Source organism: Larus michahellis, chromosome 1 (assembly GCF_964199755.1).
Source record: "Larus michahellis chromosome 1, bLarMic1.1, whole genome shotgun sequence".
Classification (NCBI taxonomy): Eukaryota; Metazoa; Chordata; class Aves; order Charadriiformes; family Laridae; genus Larus; species Larus michahellis.
The window spans coordinates 99,846,417-99,863,606 of record NC_133896.1 but is presented as its reverse complement, the minus strand read 5'-3'; the positions used below and the strand labels follow the sequence as shown (position 1 = coordinate 99,863,606).

At 41.2% G+C, this 17,190-nt stretch overlaps 1 protein-coding gene across 15 annotated transcripts in view; it reads left to right on the top strand.

Moving 5' to 3' along the window:
* Positions 1-17,190, top strand: part of SENP7 (SUMO specific peptidase 7) — a 50,021-nt gene that overhangs the window by 951 nt on the left and 31,880 nt on the right. For 6 of the 15 annotated variants that reach the window (XM_074596033.1, XM_074596130.1, XM_074596060.1 and 3 more), the window contains exons 2-4: positions 763-809; positions 3,332-3,439; positions 5,754-5,848. In XM_074596033.1, coding sequence (XP_074452134.1) covers positions 774-809; positions 3,332-3,439; positions 5,754-5,848 — 239 coding nt within the window. In that variant the 5' untranslated portion in view covers positions 763-773. The remainder of the gene's footprint in view (positions 1-762; positions 810-3,331; positions 3,440-5,753; positions 5,849-17,190) is intronic. The other 9 variants (XM_074596145.1, XM_074596091.1, XM_074596109.1 and 6 more) reach the window with 3 other exon arrangements.

The window sequence follows — 17,190 nt, the reverse complement described above, 5'->3', positions numbered from 1 at the left end:
ACTTCAAACTGGCTGTAAGGTTTGATGGTCTTACACCGGGGTCATACAGAGTATTTATAAAGAGAATAAACCCCTGTGAATGCTGGAAGCTCTGAAGCTTCCTCTGAGGAAGAAGTGTATCTGTTAACAGGAATCCTTGAATTTTATTTCTTCTTGGAGCTCCTGTAGTGTTACAGATGTCTTCTGTGACTTCTTTTCACTTCCTAATCAAAGTCTGAATTGCTTATTAGTTGTGTACTTGCCAGGGGGTAGAGTTAAGCAGTAAATGCCTTCACTGAAGATAAACTGTAGTCAAAATTTCGTTAACAGTTCTGTCCATACTGACAATCCAGAGCCTTGCCCAAGTACATGTCTCTTGTATTGTGGCTGTCAATGACTTTACCAAGGCTTGTAGAGACAGAACAAGGGGCAATGGTTTTATGCTGAAAGAGGGTAGATTTAGGTTGGACGTAAGGAGGAAATTTTTTACGATGAGGGTGGTGAGACACTGGAACAGATGGACTAGAAAAGCTGTGGGTTCCCCATCATTGGAAGTGTTCAGGGTCATGTTAGATGGGGCTTTGAGCAACCTGATGTCCCTGCCCATGGAAGGGGGGGTTGGGCTAGGTGTTCTTCTAAAGGTCACTATGAATGAGTTTTCTTTGCATAGCTTGGTCAAAAATTATTTTCTTGTTCTTGCTTAGTAGCTATTGTTTTGGTCCTGCTTCCCTCTGGATAAATAAAACACAAATTGCTAAGCTTATTTTATATCTTTTTTTTCAGTAGAGAAAATAATGGAAGGAAGAACCTCATCTTCAAGTCGTGTCAGTGTAAGTCTTCCTACAATTCGCAACAATTTATTTTGAGGCTGTGGGTATCCTAGGGTGTTCTCTGGTGGTTTAGCTTTTACTTTGCTGGAGCACTCTTTCTTGAGAAACAGTTTATTCTGGTAGCAGTCAACAGTAATGGCTGCTGTTGAACATGTATTAATACATGATAAGCTTAATGTTTGCTTTCACATAAATGTCACGTTTTCAGGGATATTTTAAGACCTAAGCTAACATCTAAAATATTAAGAGTAGTGCTGAAGTAAGTAGTGCAGCTGCATAATATTTAGTTATCTGCAGAGATGTGTTCAGAGACTATGCCAGTGTTTATTTTTTCTAAAATATCCCTATTGTAGTTTCTAGCAGTGGAAGCCCTGGTGAAAATAAATGGTAGGCAGAGCAACTGGTTTCGTTGGGCAAGGACTGGACTGTCTAGTGTTTTAGAAATAAGCTGTTTGTGGCACCTTGTTTATGCGCTTTCTCTGACCCTTGCTCCTACAGGTGGGAACCTTCAGAAAAGTACTGCTGTTTTAGATGAGGAGTCTGCTAAGTGCGTATGCACATGTATGTGTTGAGTTAGTCACTTTCTATTAGGGAAAAGCTGAGGCAACTGCCTATGTTGTACTTGACACAGATACAGACCTCTGTTGGTTACCTCTTGACTTTGTGCTTATTGTGGGCACTGCAAACCAACATCTTCTTAATGAGTGCAAGCATTAGGAAGATATTGTACAGTGATGTGAAAATTCTGCTGATGAACGTGTCTTGTGCTTTTTGTCCCTTCCTGTCTGTTCATCTGTCTCTTTCTGTTTTCTGAGTCTGACCTTACCTGTTCTCAGTCTTATCTGTTATGTTATTGCAGAGGTTATCTGAATCTCTGTAACTTCAAATGCATATTAAAATTTAGAGAAATGTGTTCTTAGGAAGCTCATAACAGAAACCACTAGTTGGGCAGCAGGTGGAGTTCTGAAGTAAGAAATTTGTGGCCATTAGCGTGCAGATCAGAAGAATGCATTCTGACTGATAAAACATGTTTTTAGACCACTTCTCAAAAAAAATAACCAAATAAAAAAAAACCCCAAACCTAATTGCAGACATTCTTGTAAGAAAATGCCTATGTCAGTCCTTAAATGTCGACTGAAAGGGAAGGGAGGTACGTGTATTAGAAATTGCTGCCTGTGTGTGATGTTTACATCCTTTATAATTTGAAGAATCTGTTATTAAAGGCATATTTGTTATTACAGCATCTGACCAGTAAAAGCAATTTGAGATACTGCATAGAAATTCAGGTCTAATTACTAAAAAAAATTTAAATCTTTGTTTCAAAGAAGTGTAGAGAAGGGGATAAGAGCACTCACAAACTGAAGAATTGAAGGATTATTTGACTGTGGTACAGTATGCTTCAGTTATGGTCTGTCTGAAGGACTACCTACAGAGCTAATGAATGCAGTGTTCCCGTGTTAATAATTAAGTTGTTAGCGTCACTATTCTAGAGTCCGTGCTTGTAAACTCATGTTACAAGGTAGGGCATCTGGCAGCTTACAAATTAAGTTCATAATGCACTTGATAGTGGCCATCGTATGGAGCAGCTTCAGCTTTTTCCTGACTGAGGTAGACTTGGTTATCTGAAAGATGTAAATGTTCCGTTCCCTCTCTGACACATTCTAATCTGGCTGTATTTGCAGTGTAAGGTTTGGCTTCTCAGGATACCTTGATAAATGGGTAGGCCTGCACTTTTATTCTTTCAGTTGGTATTTTAACTGGTTTAACTAACTGATAGGAAATGTCACCCTCTTTTTTTTATCTTGAGGAGTTGGTAGGAATTTAGTTTGACCATTTTTGTTTTGAATTTCAATGAATGAACACTATTTTCCACATATTTTTTTTCTGAATTGGCAAACTTCTATGAATTACTGCTTTATATTTAAGTAATTACTTTCAAAATGCTGGTTCTGGTTTTGCAAAGGTTGGCAATGGCAATAGCTGCTACCATTTTGAGTACATTGTGGTGTATTGATGCTAAATTATCATACTAAAATACTTGTACTATTCTAAGATATAATTGCTTTTCATCCTGTTTGGTTTTTTTTTTTGAGAGAGAGCAAACCTGGTGTGACATTCATTATAACATACAGTTATTTTGTTTTCTCTTTATCATTCTCTAAGATGAGATAATTAAACTAGAGAGTAAACAACTCGGAGGGAACTGAGGAAACTTGTAAGTGCCACCAGAGTGGTTCCCGTCTTTTGGGCACATTTGAGGTTGTTGTAAAGTTAATGTAATAGGAAGAGCTTTTTCTTGCTTTTTGAGACGGTTCATATGTTAAAACATGTGGTATGACACGTGATTTAGGATCAAGCATCAGTGAGAAATGCATTTAAATTGAAGTCACAGGTCAGTGCTTCCCTTGGAACTTTGTTATTTTGCCTGGCAGTTAAGAAAACTTTGTACATGGCAGTATGTCAGCTCATAGCACCAGTGGATAATTTAGTTTTATTATGTGTGTAACATCATCTATTTTCAGTTTCGTATACCAAAGAAGAAAACAAACACCAAATCAGAGGATGTTCAAGTTCAGTCCCCTTTGTCAAGGCTCCCAGGCTCCCACCATTGGGACTACCCTTTAAAAGAGGTAAAGAGAAGTTCTTTGGAGTGTAAAGTGTGGAGGAGACTGTTATATGGGGGTTTTTTTTGTTCTGTTTCGGAGGCTGAATTTTTTTTCAATGCTGAGTGCTGCCTTGTGACCCATGTCTGACCTAGATTGTCTTGCAAAGAGACAAGTGTGTAGGTCTGAAATCTGTCTGCAAGCATACAGTTACAGCAATGGAAGTCAGTGCTGTATTGCCAGCCTAAAGCATTAAAATGCAGAGTTGGTCTTCAGGTGTGGTTTGAAATGATCTTGAAAATCATTCATTTAAAGGCAAATATAATTATTATTTTTTTATTTTAGGTAATTGTCTTCTGATTCCTGAACTCTTATATTATATTCAGGTCACTTACCAAAGTTTTTATTAAGATATGGAAATAATTTTTACGTTGAGTTTTCAGTTAGTTGTTATTTGCATCCAAGAGCTGAAACTTTAAGAGAATATATTAAATACTGTGTGTCTTTGACAGAATTTTAGATGCTAATACAGAAATAACTAATTTCAGTATTAGACTGAAGGACTGTAAGTGTACTTACATGGTGTTTATCATAAATGATTGTCTTGATAATCTCAGTCACATATAGAAGCAAACTGTTGCCTCTATAAATCTGCTCCAAATTCAGTAAGCATTTTAAAAATGCCAAGTTTTGGAAACATATTTTGCTACTCTAGACTCCTTCAACTCAGCATTGAGAGTTTGTTGCTGGTTTTAGTGCTTTCAGAATCAGGGGGCTGGATAAACAGGCTTCTCCACAGAGGAGTTTTAAAAACCTAGTGAGGGAAGTTAGGAATTTTTCTTGACTTACAGTAGCAGTGATAATGTGATCCAGGTCTCTTGGTAGGCCTGGTCATTTGAGCATGCTGTGGTACAAACTCACTGGCTGGTTATGTTCTGTACTGTTATTCTTAAAGTGAGCTGAACATCTAATTACAGTCAGGTTTTGAAGTTGGAAGTAATGTCTCCTGTGGTTACAAGCAGTAGCTTCTTAGGCAGAGTCAGACAGCCCTTGCGTGGAATTCTTCCTGTCTTTCTCTGCCTCTACAAAAACAGTGATTAGACTGGGTGAACTGAAAAATCTTTTTTTCTTATTTCCTGTATATTGTCTAATTTTCCATTTCATATTTTTCTTACTGGTGTCTATATATTTCAGACTTTTCCATGTGGTAGAGGACTCTTTATGCGTTAAACACTGACTAGTCTTTATATTCTCCTTTAAAAAGAAAAGGTTACTCATGAGGTGTCATAATTAAACAGTACTGTTTTATCCATACAAAGGTCTGTCCTGGTTGTATTTAGTGTTGTCAGAGCTTGCTCCATGTTGTTTGAGAAATCTCGTGCAGCTTTCAGTGATTTGGGCAGATAGGTCTCTAACATGCTTGAAGACCAGTGTGATAAGGTGAACTAGATGATGTTTGAAGGCAGCAGGAGGGGAGAGCACGTTCAAGGCAATTTCTTGCTGCCAGCAGTTTTAATAATGAAGGTATTTTCTGTTACAGTTGGCCCCTGTGGTAGGGGAAAGATTGGTTTGGGGTGCACCTTTCAGACTTCACTAAGGTATATAAAATATGCATGGGCATGAATTTTTCAGATGCTCTTTCACCCCACGCTTAAACAGAAACAAAGATAAGTTTGTCTGCTTTCAGCCTGACTGGCATAATTTTCAAACATCTGTTTGGTTTGTTATCTTTAATAAGGAGGAGAGATTAGGAGGATGTAGTGGCAGAGGGAGATGGATTTCTGGGTTGTAGAATTAAGTATGTGTTTTGGTGGTGCTTCACGTATTTAATTTGAAAATACAAGTGCATTCTGGTAAAGTAAGAGAACTTGCAAAAATTGAAGTCTTACTGTTCTGTGTTTTGCCACCTGAGTACCAAACCTTCAAATTTCTTTTCCTTCTCATAATTTTATATCTTTGAGTGGAATATAATCTGGTTAACAACTTCTTTCTTTAACTCCGCGCATTTATCTTATGTATTTGTGATTCTGTAAAACAGGCTTAAGGTTTAAGTCCCTCTTTGGGATAGTCCCTCTTTAAATAGGGAAATAATTGAATTGTACTGTACTGTCGAATTTCTTTAGGAGAAAAAAGTTCCATTCCAGATCAGGTGGTACACGGGTGTCCTAAATCAAGCAAATTAATTCTTTGCAAAATTTTTGTGTATACTCTTTGTGGATCTGCTTTATTTGATCAGTTGCATTGTTTCAATATCTGGCATTGTTCCCTTTTTCTATTGTAATACCCATTATAACATATTTATGTCTGTTGGAACCTACCAATTTTATTTATTTTATTTCAGTGTAACTTAAGTGCCAACAACAGAAAGTCTTCCACAAAAAGAAAAAGGCAAAAGGACTGTGACAGACACAGCTCTAATGATGAAGAATCAATTGGGTAAGAAGTCATCACAAAATTAGTTCTTCTCTGTTTGTGTATCCAGAGTTTCATAATCTTTCTTGAAGATGGGTATCACTGGTCTCCAGCTAATTATTTGTGTCATGCAGGGATGGTTTTCAAGCTGTTAGCCCACCCTTAAATAATTCTGTTTCAGTGATTTAATGGCATTGTGAATTATGAAGCAACTGTAACTTTTTCTTTGTTTTAACACAACGCAAGACTGCAACGTCAGAATGGGAATGCAACACTTACTAGAGGAATTGCTGCTTGTTGACCTGCTTGGAATTGTGAAAGGTGTTCGTTACTCTCTAAGTGTAAATTGTCAATCTATCCCTAGATATTTTAGATATCTAAGAAGTTTCTGAGATTATCTTTTGCTTGTCACTTCTTGCTCTCTACTCCACGGTCATTAACGTGGCTTTATCAACTCTTACAAACAGCAAAAAAACCCCACTTAAGTAATATGACGATTAGCAGGGGAAGACGGTAGAAAACTAGAGGTCTTTCCACCTCTATGTTATAGTCAAGATACTTAACACTGCCGATGTGCAATCTTATTTACTCTGTTGCTTTATTTACTCTACAACTTTATGCTTTGTTGCTAAGAGCACATACCTTGGCTTCTTTGAGATTATGGTAAATTATTTAAAATCATCTTCTGTGAAGATGCCAGGTAGATAATTGTTTATCCAAGAAAACTTTGAAGCCATAGTTGACAAATGGAAACGAGAATGTAGAATTAGATTCACTGACAGCAGCTAGGAAGCATAATGACTTAATGATGAAATTAATTATATTTATCTTAATGAAGCAATTGTTATTCCAGAAATAGTTTAAACCTAAACAAATACGAGTATGCATTCTCTGCCCCATTTTCTGACTGGAACTTAACTTGATCAAAAGTGATTTCTTGTCAGGAGGGGCTGCTAAAAGCAAAGTGCACAGGTAATGAAAATGCTTAATGACAGCAGGTGACTTCTGACACTGAATTCGGTGGTTTTGTGACCTATGAATAGTCATGTTTTAGCCTGGGTTTTATATTCCGAATGCTTCAAACTGTTGCAAGGAAGAGCTGAACCTGTAAAAGATTCTGAATTTATTTTTCATACCTCCACAGCGGCGTGGCTGTCAGTTTATACCTAATTACCTCAAAATGCTGCTCTCAGTAACCATAACTGAAGGAGTGGCTCATGGGATCAACCTAGCAGAATTTAAAAGCAGTGTTAATTGCAGTATCCTGGATTTTAATTATGCTGTGAAATGGCTGATATCTGATATCAATCTCTAAAGATGTTTCAGTAATCTTTGAATTGACCTTTCAACGTTGAGGAGCTATAAAAAAAGAAAAGCTACTTTTGGATCTGTTACATACATTAATTTTGATATGTGAGAGGCTTTCAAGTAGCATTTGTAGTTGTTCCACCATTTTTACCAAAATTCTTACCAGTACATTAGTAAGAAAATAATTTAGACTGTAAAGAGACAGTAAATATTCAGATGATAAACCTATGCGTTTTTTCACTTCCTCAAAAGAAGATGTGTGTCTAGAGACTAGTTGGACGTTCTCTGTAAAATAAACTTAACCTACTGTCTGTGATAAAGCTTTTTCTAAGTATTCCATTTGCATACCTGGTGTTTCTCAGTCAAAATCAAAACACTAACCTCATTGCATAATAAGTAGAAAGAGCACATGGGGTTCTAAAGACGTGGTGTTTGTTGAGAAAAAGTCTGAGAACTGACAAAACTCAGAAGTAGTAAGTGTGAAGTGGCATGCTGAGAATATTTCTAATGCAAAAGTTTCTCTGTTCCTTCGTCCCAATAAGAAAGTTTTCATTTGCATTGAAAAGCAGAAAATAGGTCTTAATGACAAACTCCTGTTAGTTCCTGATGTTTTAAAAACAGTCTTTATTGATAGGAGCTAACCTCAAATATTTAGGGAGGCATGTTTCATCTAGAATGTTGCTTGAGAATTGTTATTGCTGCTTCATTTTCTTCAGAAAAGGCAAAGTGGATGTTTTTTAACTGAAGTTCTCGATTACAAAATTTGGTATTTGATTGCTTCTGTCAGTCCTGCTGTGATGTGAGACCATGGGGACTGTAACCAGCAACCACAACTGCTCTCACTTAAACACCTCTGCTCATGGCCTTGTTGAAAGGTTGCGGTCAGGTCATTTGTTCATGATCCCAGATGGGGCTTTCAGAGCAGGTTAGTTCCCTAGTCCTTCTCATACGCTGTGGAGGTCTCTTAAGCATTCCTATGATTGTGTCACAAAAAAGAATCATAGAATCATAGAATCATAGGGTTGGAAGGGACCTCTGGAGATCATCTAGTCCAACCCCCCTGCCAGAGCAGGGTCACCTAGAGCAGGTTACACAGGAACATGTCCAGGCGGGTTTTGAATGTCTCCAGAGTTGGAGACTCCACCACCTCTCTGGGCAGCCTGTTCCAGTGCTCTGCCACCCTCAGGGTAAAGAAGTTCCTCCTCAGAACCGTCATGAAATATGAATAGTTCAATTTATTAGTATCATTGCAGAAAGTCAGGTATAGTATTTATGTAATTGGTCAATAATGTTTTGTGTCCCACTTAGGAAACTTCTTTATTGTAGAAGTGGATAACACTATTTCAAGGATAACTATCACCACCTGGAAGTAAAGCTTAGAGGCATCCACTTACTTCAGCTGTATTACTCTTGCATTCTCCCAAGAGGGAAATAGGGGGAAACAACAACAACAAAAAAGAAACAAAATCATAGAATGGTTTGGGTTGGAATGGACCCTAAAGATCATCTAATTCCGACCGCCCTGCCATGGGCAGGGACGCCGCCCACTAGACCAGATTACTGAAAGCCCCATCCAACGTGGCCTTGAACGCTTCCAGGGAAGGGGCATCCACAGCTTCTCTGGGGAACCTGTTCCAGTGTCTCACCACCCTCAGAGTAAAGGATTTCTTCCTACTATCTAGTTCTAAATCTACCCTCTTTCAGTTTAAAACAATTATCCCGCATCCTATCGCTACACTCCCTGATAAAGAGTCCCTCCCCATCTTTCCTGTAGGCCCCCTGTAGCTACCAAAAGGCTGCTATAAGGTCTCTCTGAAGCCTGTCTCTCTCAGCCTGTCTTCATAGGAAGAACAGTGCTTCTGCCCTCTGATCATCTTTGTGGCCCTCCTGGACTTGCTGTCACAGGTCCATGTTTTTATGCTGGGGGCCTCAGAGCTGGATGCAGTACTTCAGGTGGGGTCTCACAAGAGTCCAGTAGAGGGGCAGAATCACCTCCCTTGACCTGCTGGCCACACTGCTTTTGATGCAGTCCAGGTTGTGGTTGGCTTTCTGGGCTGCGAGTGCGCATTGCTGGCTCATGTTGAGCTTCTTATCAACCAACACTCCCAAGTCGTCCTTCTCAGGGCTGCTCTCAATCCATTCTCCAGCCACGCTGTATTTGTGCTTGGGATTGCCCTGACCCAGGTGCAGGACCTTGCACTCAGCCTTGTTGAACTTCATGAGGTTTGCATGGGCCCACCTCTCAAGCCTGTCCAGGTCCTTCTGGATGGCATCCCCTCCTCCAGCATGTCAACTGTACCATGTAGTTTGATGTTGTCAGCAAACTTGCTGAGGGTGCGCACAATCCCACTGTCCATGTTGTCCAACAAAGATGCTAAACAGCACTGGTCCCAATATGGACCCCTGAAGAGCTCCGCTTGTCACTGGTCTCCACTTGGACCATAGAGCCACTGACCATAACTCTTTGAGTGCAACCATCTGACCAATTGCTTATCTAGTCAGTGGTCCATCCATCAAATCCATATAAAAACAGAACACTGTTTTGAAATTCAAGCTTCTCTCTCTGGTCTGTCAAGTTTTCTTTAGGGGGAGGGTGGGAGGAGTACTTATGTAAGATGTGTGTGATTATTTCAGCTCAGTATTTTAAACATTAATTGAAATACATGTCATGGCTGAATCAAGTACTGACGCCATAGCAGTCAGGTTTTTGTGGCAATCATTTATATACTGGTTCCCTTTGCCCTGACAAGCTCATTTTGGCAGTTACACCTTCCTGGTCCAGCAAAGCAAGGAGGTTAGTAGGGATGTTCATGTTTGCTGTTAAAACATTGACTTCTAACCAGTTGATGGAAGGTCATGGCCTTGAAGTAGGCAGCAGACAGACAAAGGCTTTCTTCTCAAAAGGCTGTAGTCAGTGAATGTGGCAATCGGAGTTTCCTGTTAATGATAGTGCATTGCGTTATTCCTTTGGGCTCCGAAAGGCCAAGGACCTCCTGATCTGTGCATGTGCTGCAGAAGCTCAGGTAGGTGAATACATATCAAGTCTATCCGAGGCTTTATTCTGTAAACCCAGGACAGGTGTTTAGCTTTTGTGGGACCTGATGGGGCAACCTCTCCATGGTAGGTGGCATCCCACTGTGAACATACTTATTTCCCAAAACTTGGGTTTACTAGTAGAAGAACGTGGGTATGAAGATGTTGGTGTAGACAATAATTTACTCCAAAAGGAGTTTGTGGCCTCCAGGTCTCATCTTGATCGCATTCTCCAATACGAATTTGAACTGGGGCAAGTGGTTACAACACTGGTGTGTAGACAAATACAATCATTGAGAAAGGAACTGCATCCAGCAGCTCTGACAATTGAGTGACGTCGAAGTCAAACATTTTCCTCAAAGGAGTACAAACAATTAATAGCTTCTGGTCCTGTGCTTTTTAAGGCTGGGTTATACCTTTTTGCCCATGAAAAGTGATTTGAGACTCACCAGGAGCAGTTAACAGCATTTTTCATAATATGTATTTTTTTGTCTGTTCCATCCTTACTTGTGTAAGTATGTTTTCATTACCTTTAGTTGTGTATTTTTTTTTCTCTTTTGTGGAGGTAGAGAAGAGAGGGTATGGTAGGTCCTTGCTTTAGAAACAAAAATAATTGCCTTTGGTTTTCCTTCATCAAGATGCCTCCAGTCTTACTGTTGTACAGGTTGCTTGCTGGGTCTGCCAGTGGGACTTGCTTTTAATGTATACTTTCCTTGCTATTTTTCTGCTTGACATTAATTTTTATCTTTTGAAATGTCTTTTGCATGACTTGCTCACTTTATTCTGTGGACAATTTAACAGGTAATTTAAGGAACTGTGTGACAACCGTCAGTTATGAATGTACAGGCTGGCTTAAGTGTAAAAGTTTTTCCTGACTCTGTTTTACACCCAGTCTTGATGACATTATTTTTCAAGAAATGCCACCAGATGCCATTCCCCCTTTGGAAATGGAAACCATTGAAAGCTCTGAAGCCCCCATACAGCTCTGAAGATCAGGTCATAACCAGCTGTCCTGTCAAGGTCTGCAGTCAAAAAAATGGTGCCACATAAGAAGTGATGCCTTAGCCTGTCACTGACATCTTTAGGAATAGCCAGATGTATAATGTTTTCTTCCTTGTTGGTTGAAGATTCCTCTGCTTTGCACAGGTTTACAGTGCAAAGCTGGTTGTATGTGTGCTTTAAATTCTAAGGTCATTTTTGCAAAGATACTTGCTTAGAATGCATAAGCCCCATTTAAATCAAGGGAGTGGGAAATGTTACAAATTCTGTGCCTAATAACAATCAGTAAATAAAATTAGGGAGGACCCTGAAGCCTGTCAAGGTCTAGCCTGACACAAATGTCAGCAAAGGATGTCAGATCCAAATTTACAACAAAGTACAGGTAACGAAATCCAGTTTCACCAGAAATTCTACTTCTTTACCTAGTGCTGTGGGCTTTCTCTGTCATGATGGCATTGTTAAAGACCCTAAAGGTCAGAATCTTTTCCATGATCTTTACAAGTCCTGATCATACAATTGACATAAAGAGTCTGTGATCAACTATGTTCCCACTGGACTAACTACCTTGCAAGTTCACACTAAATTTAGTAAAATTTCATTACGTTGTATTTTGTTTGACAAATAAAAAGAAAAAAAACATCTGGCATTTCTACAAGATAGAACAATGAAAACTGAAAGAATTTACATTGGAGAAATGAACTGTTAAGCTTAGCATGATTCTAGCTAGGAGAACCGAAGTGTTCTATGGAGAATAACACATTTATGTTGTCTCATAGCGCTCTACAGTAATGACTTCAAAGTATTTTTTATTTTTTTTAAGGAGAAACAATTTCTGATTTGCATCTTCGTATTGCTAGGGCCCACTTCTGCAACCGTTCTGTATTGGGAGGAAAAATGCCATTTGGATACTTAAAGGTTTGATTTGTAATTTCAAGTCCTGTTAGAGGAAAACAAAAAGTATCTGGCTTAGTCTTTCATTGCTTCATCTCTTCTGGCACCTCAAAAGATTAAATGTCTTTCTGCTACGGTTCTTTAGTAGTTGTAGTAACTAAATTTAGTAACTGCACCTCTAGAGTAGTTTGGGTCTTCCTTCTCTTTGAGGAAATTAAAGCACAGGAGTAAATGTCTGGTTTCATAAGATGAATTTGCACAAGTTACTTGATGACTTTTACCTTGAAATTGCCTTTAACTGCTTTAGTAGTTGTAAATTTTCTTAACACTCTAATAGGTTCTTGTATAGCTGAATTGTGAATTTTTATCACATTTCTTAAATGTATATATTCTTTGTTTCCTTAGGTATTGCTTATATATTCCTTATTTCTAAAGTACCATACAGTTGGACGAACAACGAATGATATATAAGTCTGGTCACTGTAAGCTCATCTTATGTATTAAACGATGGTTAATATATCAACTCTGCACATTTGAGAAGAAAAAAGCTACAACTTCTGACTTTATAAAAAATAAGTCTCTTGCATCCTATGCTAAATCAAGAATGCTTTGCAGGCTTGGTATATGCTCGCTGGGCTCTACAGTTGGGTTCCACCATGTCAGACATTAGTCTGACTGTCCCTCACAACTTGTATTTACTTTCTAAGCTTTTCAGTAGCTAAAGCATGTCTTTAAATGAAACACCAATATCTGGATCCTTGGAGTGTAGAACAAATCTTTTTTAGGTCTCCAGTATTCAAAGCACATGCTCAGACTCTGTCGTAGGTTCTTAAAAACAATTCTTTGCATTAGGAGTCATAAGGTATATACAGATCTGGGTAAAAGAATGAATGTGTACCTGCCTAAAACATTATGGAGCTCTCCTGTGGTTTAGGTTAGTCTTCTGATGAGACCATCTTTGTACGTATGACTTCTCATTGCCTTCATAGAGTCAGTCTCTCACGTTGGAAACCCTGGTGTCCTGGTTCCGGTGGGGATAGGGTTAATTCTCCCCAGGACAGAGGTATTCCCTGCCATGTGAGCCATGCCCATCCTGAGCTGCCGGGGGAGTCGGGGAGTCGGCAGGAAGGGGGAGTCGGCAGGAAGTCGAAGCTTGGAGTGGGCTGGGGCAGCCCGGGTCCCTCAGTGGTTCTGTAATCGTGTGTCTGTATTCCTCTATCAGTGGTGGTGGTGTTGTTTTCTTGTTCCCTTTGCTGATGTGTTAAACTGCCTTTGTCTCAACCCAAGAGTTTTGCCTTTTTCTTCCGATTCTTCCCGTATTGGGAAGGCCCGAGCGAGCGGCACGTGGTTCTTTTTTGCCGTCTGAGGCAAAACCACGATACCTGGTATCTGTGTTGCAGACTGGACCCAGTTCTCAGGGAAGTCTGCTGCCTCCCTAGGGCCCGGGTTAAGGATATAAAAAGAAAACTTCCCTCCCTGGTAAGCCCTTCAGATTACTACCTGCTACTGATTTTTCAGACAGGCAGAGATGAACTGATAATGAGAAACCCAGGGGTGATCAAAGAGAGACTTTGGGCCTTGGGACAACTGGTTAAGGGGTCAGGAGTGCAAGTAGTGTTCTCTTCTGTAATTTCCAGTTGCAGGGAAGGATGAGGGAAGCAACAAGAAGAGCCAGCAGATCAATACCTGGCTCTGAGCCTGGTGTCAGCATCAGGACTTTGGTTTTTTTGATCATGGGTTGGTCGACATGACACCAGGCCTGCAGGAGATGGATGAAGTACACCTGTCTCAAAGGGGGAAAAGGATCTTGGCACAGGAGTTGGCAGGGCTCATCGAATGGGCTTTAAACTAGATTTGAAGGGGGAAGTGGATGAAACCAAGCTCTCTAGAGATAAGCCTGGGGGTGGTTTGCCAGTGTCTGTGGGATGGGATGCTGGTGAGGTCCCTTGGTCTGCTGACTCAGTGAAGGCAGGGGATGAAGATTCGTGCAGCAACAGAGACGCAAGGTCGCTGATGGGTTAGAAACTACAGCTGTGCCTGGGAATGGACAGGTAGGAGTTACTGCTTCTCCCAGCATAAAAGGTGGCAGGATGAATAGCCCAACTGAAGTGCTTCTACACTAATGCATGGAGCATGGGCAACAAATAGGAGGAGATGAAAGCCATTGTGCAGCAGAAAAACTATGATGTAGTCACCATCATGGAAACATCGTGGGATGACTCGCACAACTGGAGCACTGCATTAGTTGGCTACAAACTCTTCAGAAGAGATGGGCGAGGAAGGAGAGGAGGTGCAGTGGCTCTGTATGTTAGGGAGTATTATGAATGTCAAAAACTTAATGATGGTGACAATAGGATTGAGTGTTTGTGGGTAAGAATCAGGAGGAGGGCCAACAAGGCAGATATCATAGTGGGAATCTGTTACAGACCACACAACCAGGATGTAGAGGCAGATGAAATATTCTACAAGCAGCTGGGAGAAGTCTCAAGATCACTAGCCCTTGTTCTCATGGGAGACTTCAACCTACCAGATATCTGCGGGGAATACAGTACAGCTGAGAGTGAACAGTCTCGGAGGTTCCTGGATTGCATTGGGGATAACTTGCTGACACAGCTGGTGAGGGAGTCCTGCTGGACTTGTTGTTTGTAAACAGAGAAGGACTTGTGGCGGATGTGGTGGTTGGGGGCTGTAGGCTGTCTTGGGCATAGTGATCACAAAATGGTAGAGTTTTTGATTTTTAGAGAAGCAAGGAGAGGGGTCAGCAGAACTGCCACCTTGGACTTCTGGAGGGCAGACTTTGGTCTTTTCAGGAGCCTGCTTGCCAGAGTCCCTCAGGAGGCAGTCCTGAAGGGCAAAGGGGTCCAGGAAGGCTGGACGCTTTTCAAGAAGGAAGGCTGGACGCTTTTCAAGAAGGAAGGCTGGACGCTTTTCAAGAAGGAAGGCTGGACGCTTTTCAAGAAGGAAGGCTGGACGCTTTTCAAGAAGGAAGTCTTAAAGGTGTGGGAGCAGGCCATCCCCAATGTGCGGAAAAACAAGCTGTCAGGGAAGAAGACCGGGCTGGTTGAACAGAGAGATATGATTGCAACTAAGGGAAAAAAGCAGAGTTTAAGAGGCAGACCGCTTAGGAAGACTACAAAGATGTTATGAGGCTACGTAAGGAGGAAATTAGAAGGGCCAAAGCCCAGCTAGAGCTTAACCTGTCTTTGGATGTTAAGAACAATAAAAAAAGTTTCTACAAATACATTAGTAATAAAAGGAGGGCTAAGGAGAATCTCCATGGGTGGTAACATGATGACAAAGGATGAGGAGAAAGCTTGAGGTACTTAATGCCTTCTCTGCCTCAGTCTTTAGTAGTAAAATCAGCTGTTCCCTGAGTACCCAGACCCCTGAGCTAGTAGATAGGGTCAGGGAGCAGAATGAAGCCCCCCTAATCGAAAGGGAGATGGTGGGGGACCTGCTGCAGCACCACTTCCGTCATTTACCATCAGTCCTGGCAAACTGGGGAGGTCCCAGTTGACTGGAGGCTAGCAAATGTGACACCCATCCACAAGAAGGGCTGGAAGGAGGATCTGGGGAACTACAGGCCTGTCAGTCTGACCTCGGTGCCTGGGAACGTCATGAACAGATGATCTTGAGTGCCATTATGCGGCATGTGAAGGACAACCAGGTGATCAGGCCCAGTCAGCCTGGGTTCATGAAAGGCAGGTCCTGCTTGACAAACTTGATCTCCTTCTGTGACAAAGTGACCTGCTTTGTGGATGAGGGAAAGGCTGTGAATGTTGTTTACATGGACTTTAGTAAAGCCTCTAACATGGTTTCCCACAGCATTCTCCTGGAGAAACTGGTTGCCCGTGGCTTGGACGGGAGTACTCTTTGCTGGGTTGAAAACTGACTGGAGGGCCGGGCCCAGAGAGTGGTGGTGAATGGAGTTAAATCCAGTTCACAGACGGTCATGAGTGGTGTTCCCCGAGGGCTCGGTATTGGGGCCAGTTCTCTTTAATATCTTTATCGATGATCTGGATGAGGACTGAGGATTGAATGCACCCTCAGTAAGTTTGCAGACAACACCAAGTTGGGTGGGGCTGTTGATCTGCTTGAAGGTAGAAGGGCGTTGCAGAGGGATCTGGACAAGCTGGATCGATGGGCCAAGGCCAATGCTATGAGGTTCAACAAGGCCAAGTGCCGGGTCCTGCACTTGGGTCACAACAACCCCATGCAGTGTTACAAGCTTAGGGAGAAGTGGCTGGACAGCTGCCTGGCAGAAAAGGACCTGGGGGTGTTGGTTGACTGCCAGCTGAAGATGGAGCCAGCAGTGTGCCCAGGTGGCCAAGAAGGCTAACAGCATCTTGGCGTGTATCAGGAATAGTGTGGTGAGTAGCACTGGGGAAGTGATCGTGCCCCTGTACTCAGCACTGGTGAGGCCCCACCTTGAGTACTGTGTCTAGTTCTGGTCCCCTCATTACAAAAAAGACATTGAGGTGCTGGAGCGGGTCCAGAGAAGGGCAGCAAAGCTGGTGAGGGGTCTGGAGAAAAAGTCTATAAGAAACGGCTGAGGGAAGCTGAGGTTGTTTAGCCTGGAGAAAAGGAGGCTGAGGGGAGGCCTTATCATTCTCTACAACTACCTGAAAGGAGGTTGTAGAGAGGTGGGGGTCGGTCTCTTCTCCCAAGTTAACAGGCGATAGAATGAGAAGAAATGGCCTCAAGTTGTGCCAAGGGAGGTTTAGACTGGATATTAGGAAAAATTTTTACATTGAAAGGGTTATCAAGCATTGGAACAAGCTGCCCAGGGAAGTGGTGGAATCTTCATTCCTGGAGGTTATTTAAAAGATGGGTAGACATAGTGCTTAGGGATATGGTGTAGGGATGTTTTTTGTCAGTGTTAGGTCGGTGGTTGGATTTGATTTGAAAGGTACCTTCCAACCTAGACAATTCTATGATAGGGAGTTTTTACTAACTTTATAATTTGTAATTGTATGTAATTTCTTTAGTGAATTGAACAGAAATCAGTTGGAGCTTCAAAACTGAGACATTATACTAGCTTCTTGATTTATTTTTTTTCCCCAGCAAGATCATAACCTAATTTGTGATATGGGAACCAATAACATTCGTTGTTCTAAAATAAGATGCCACAATAT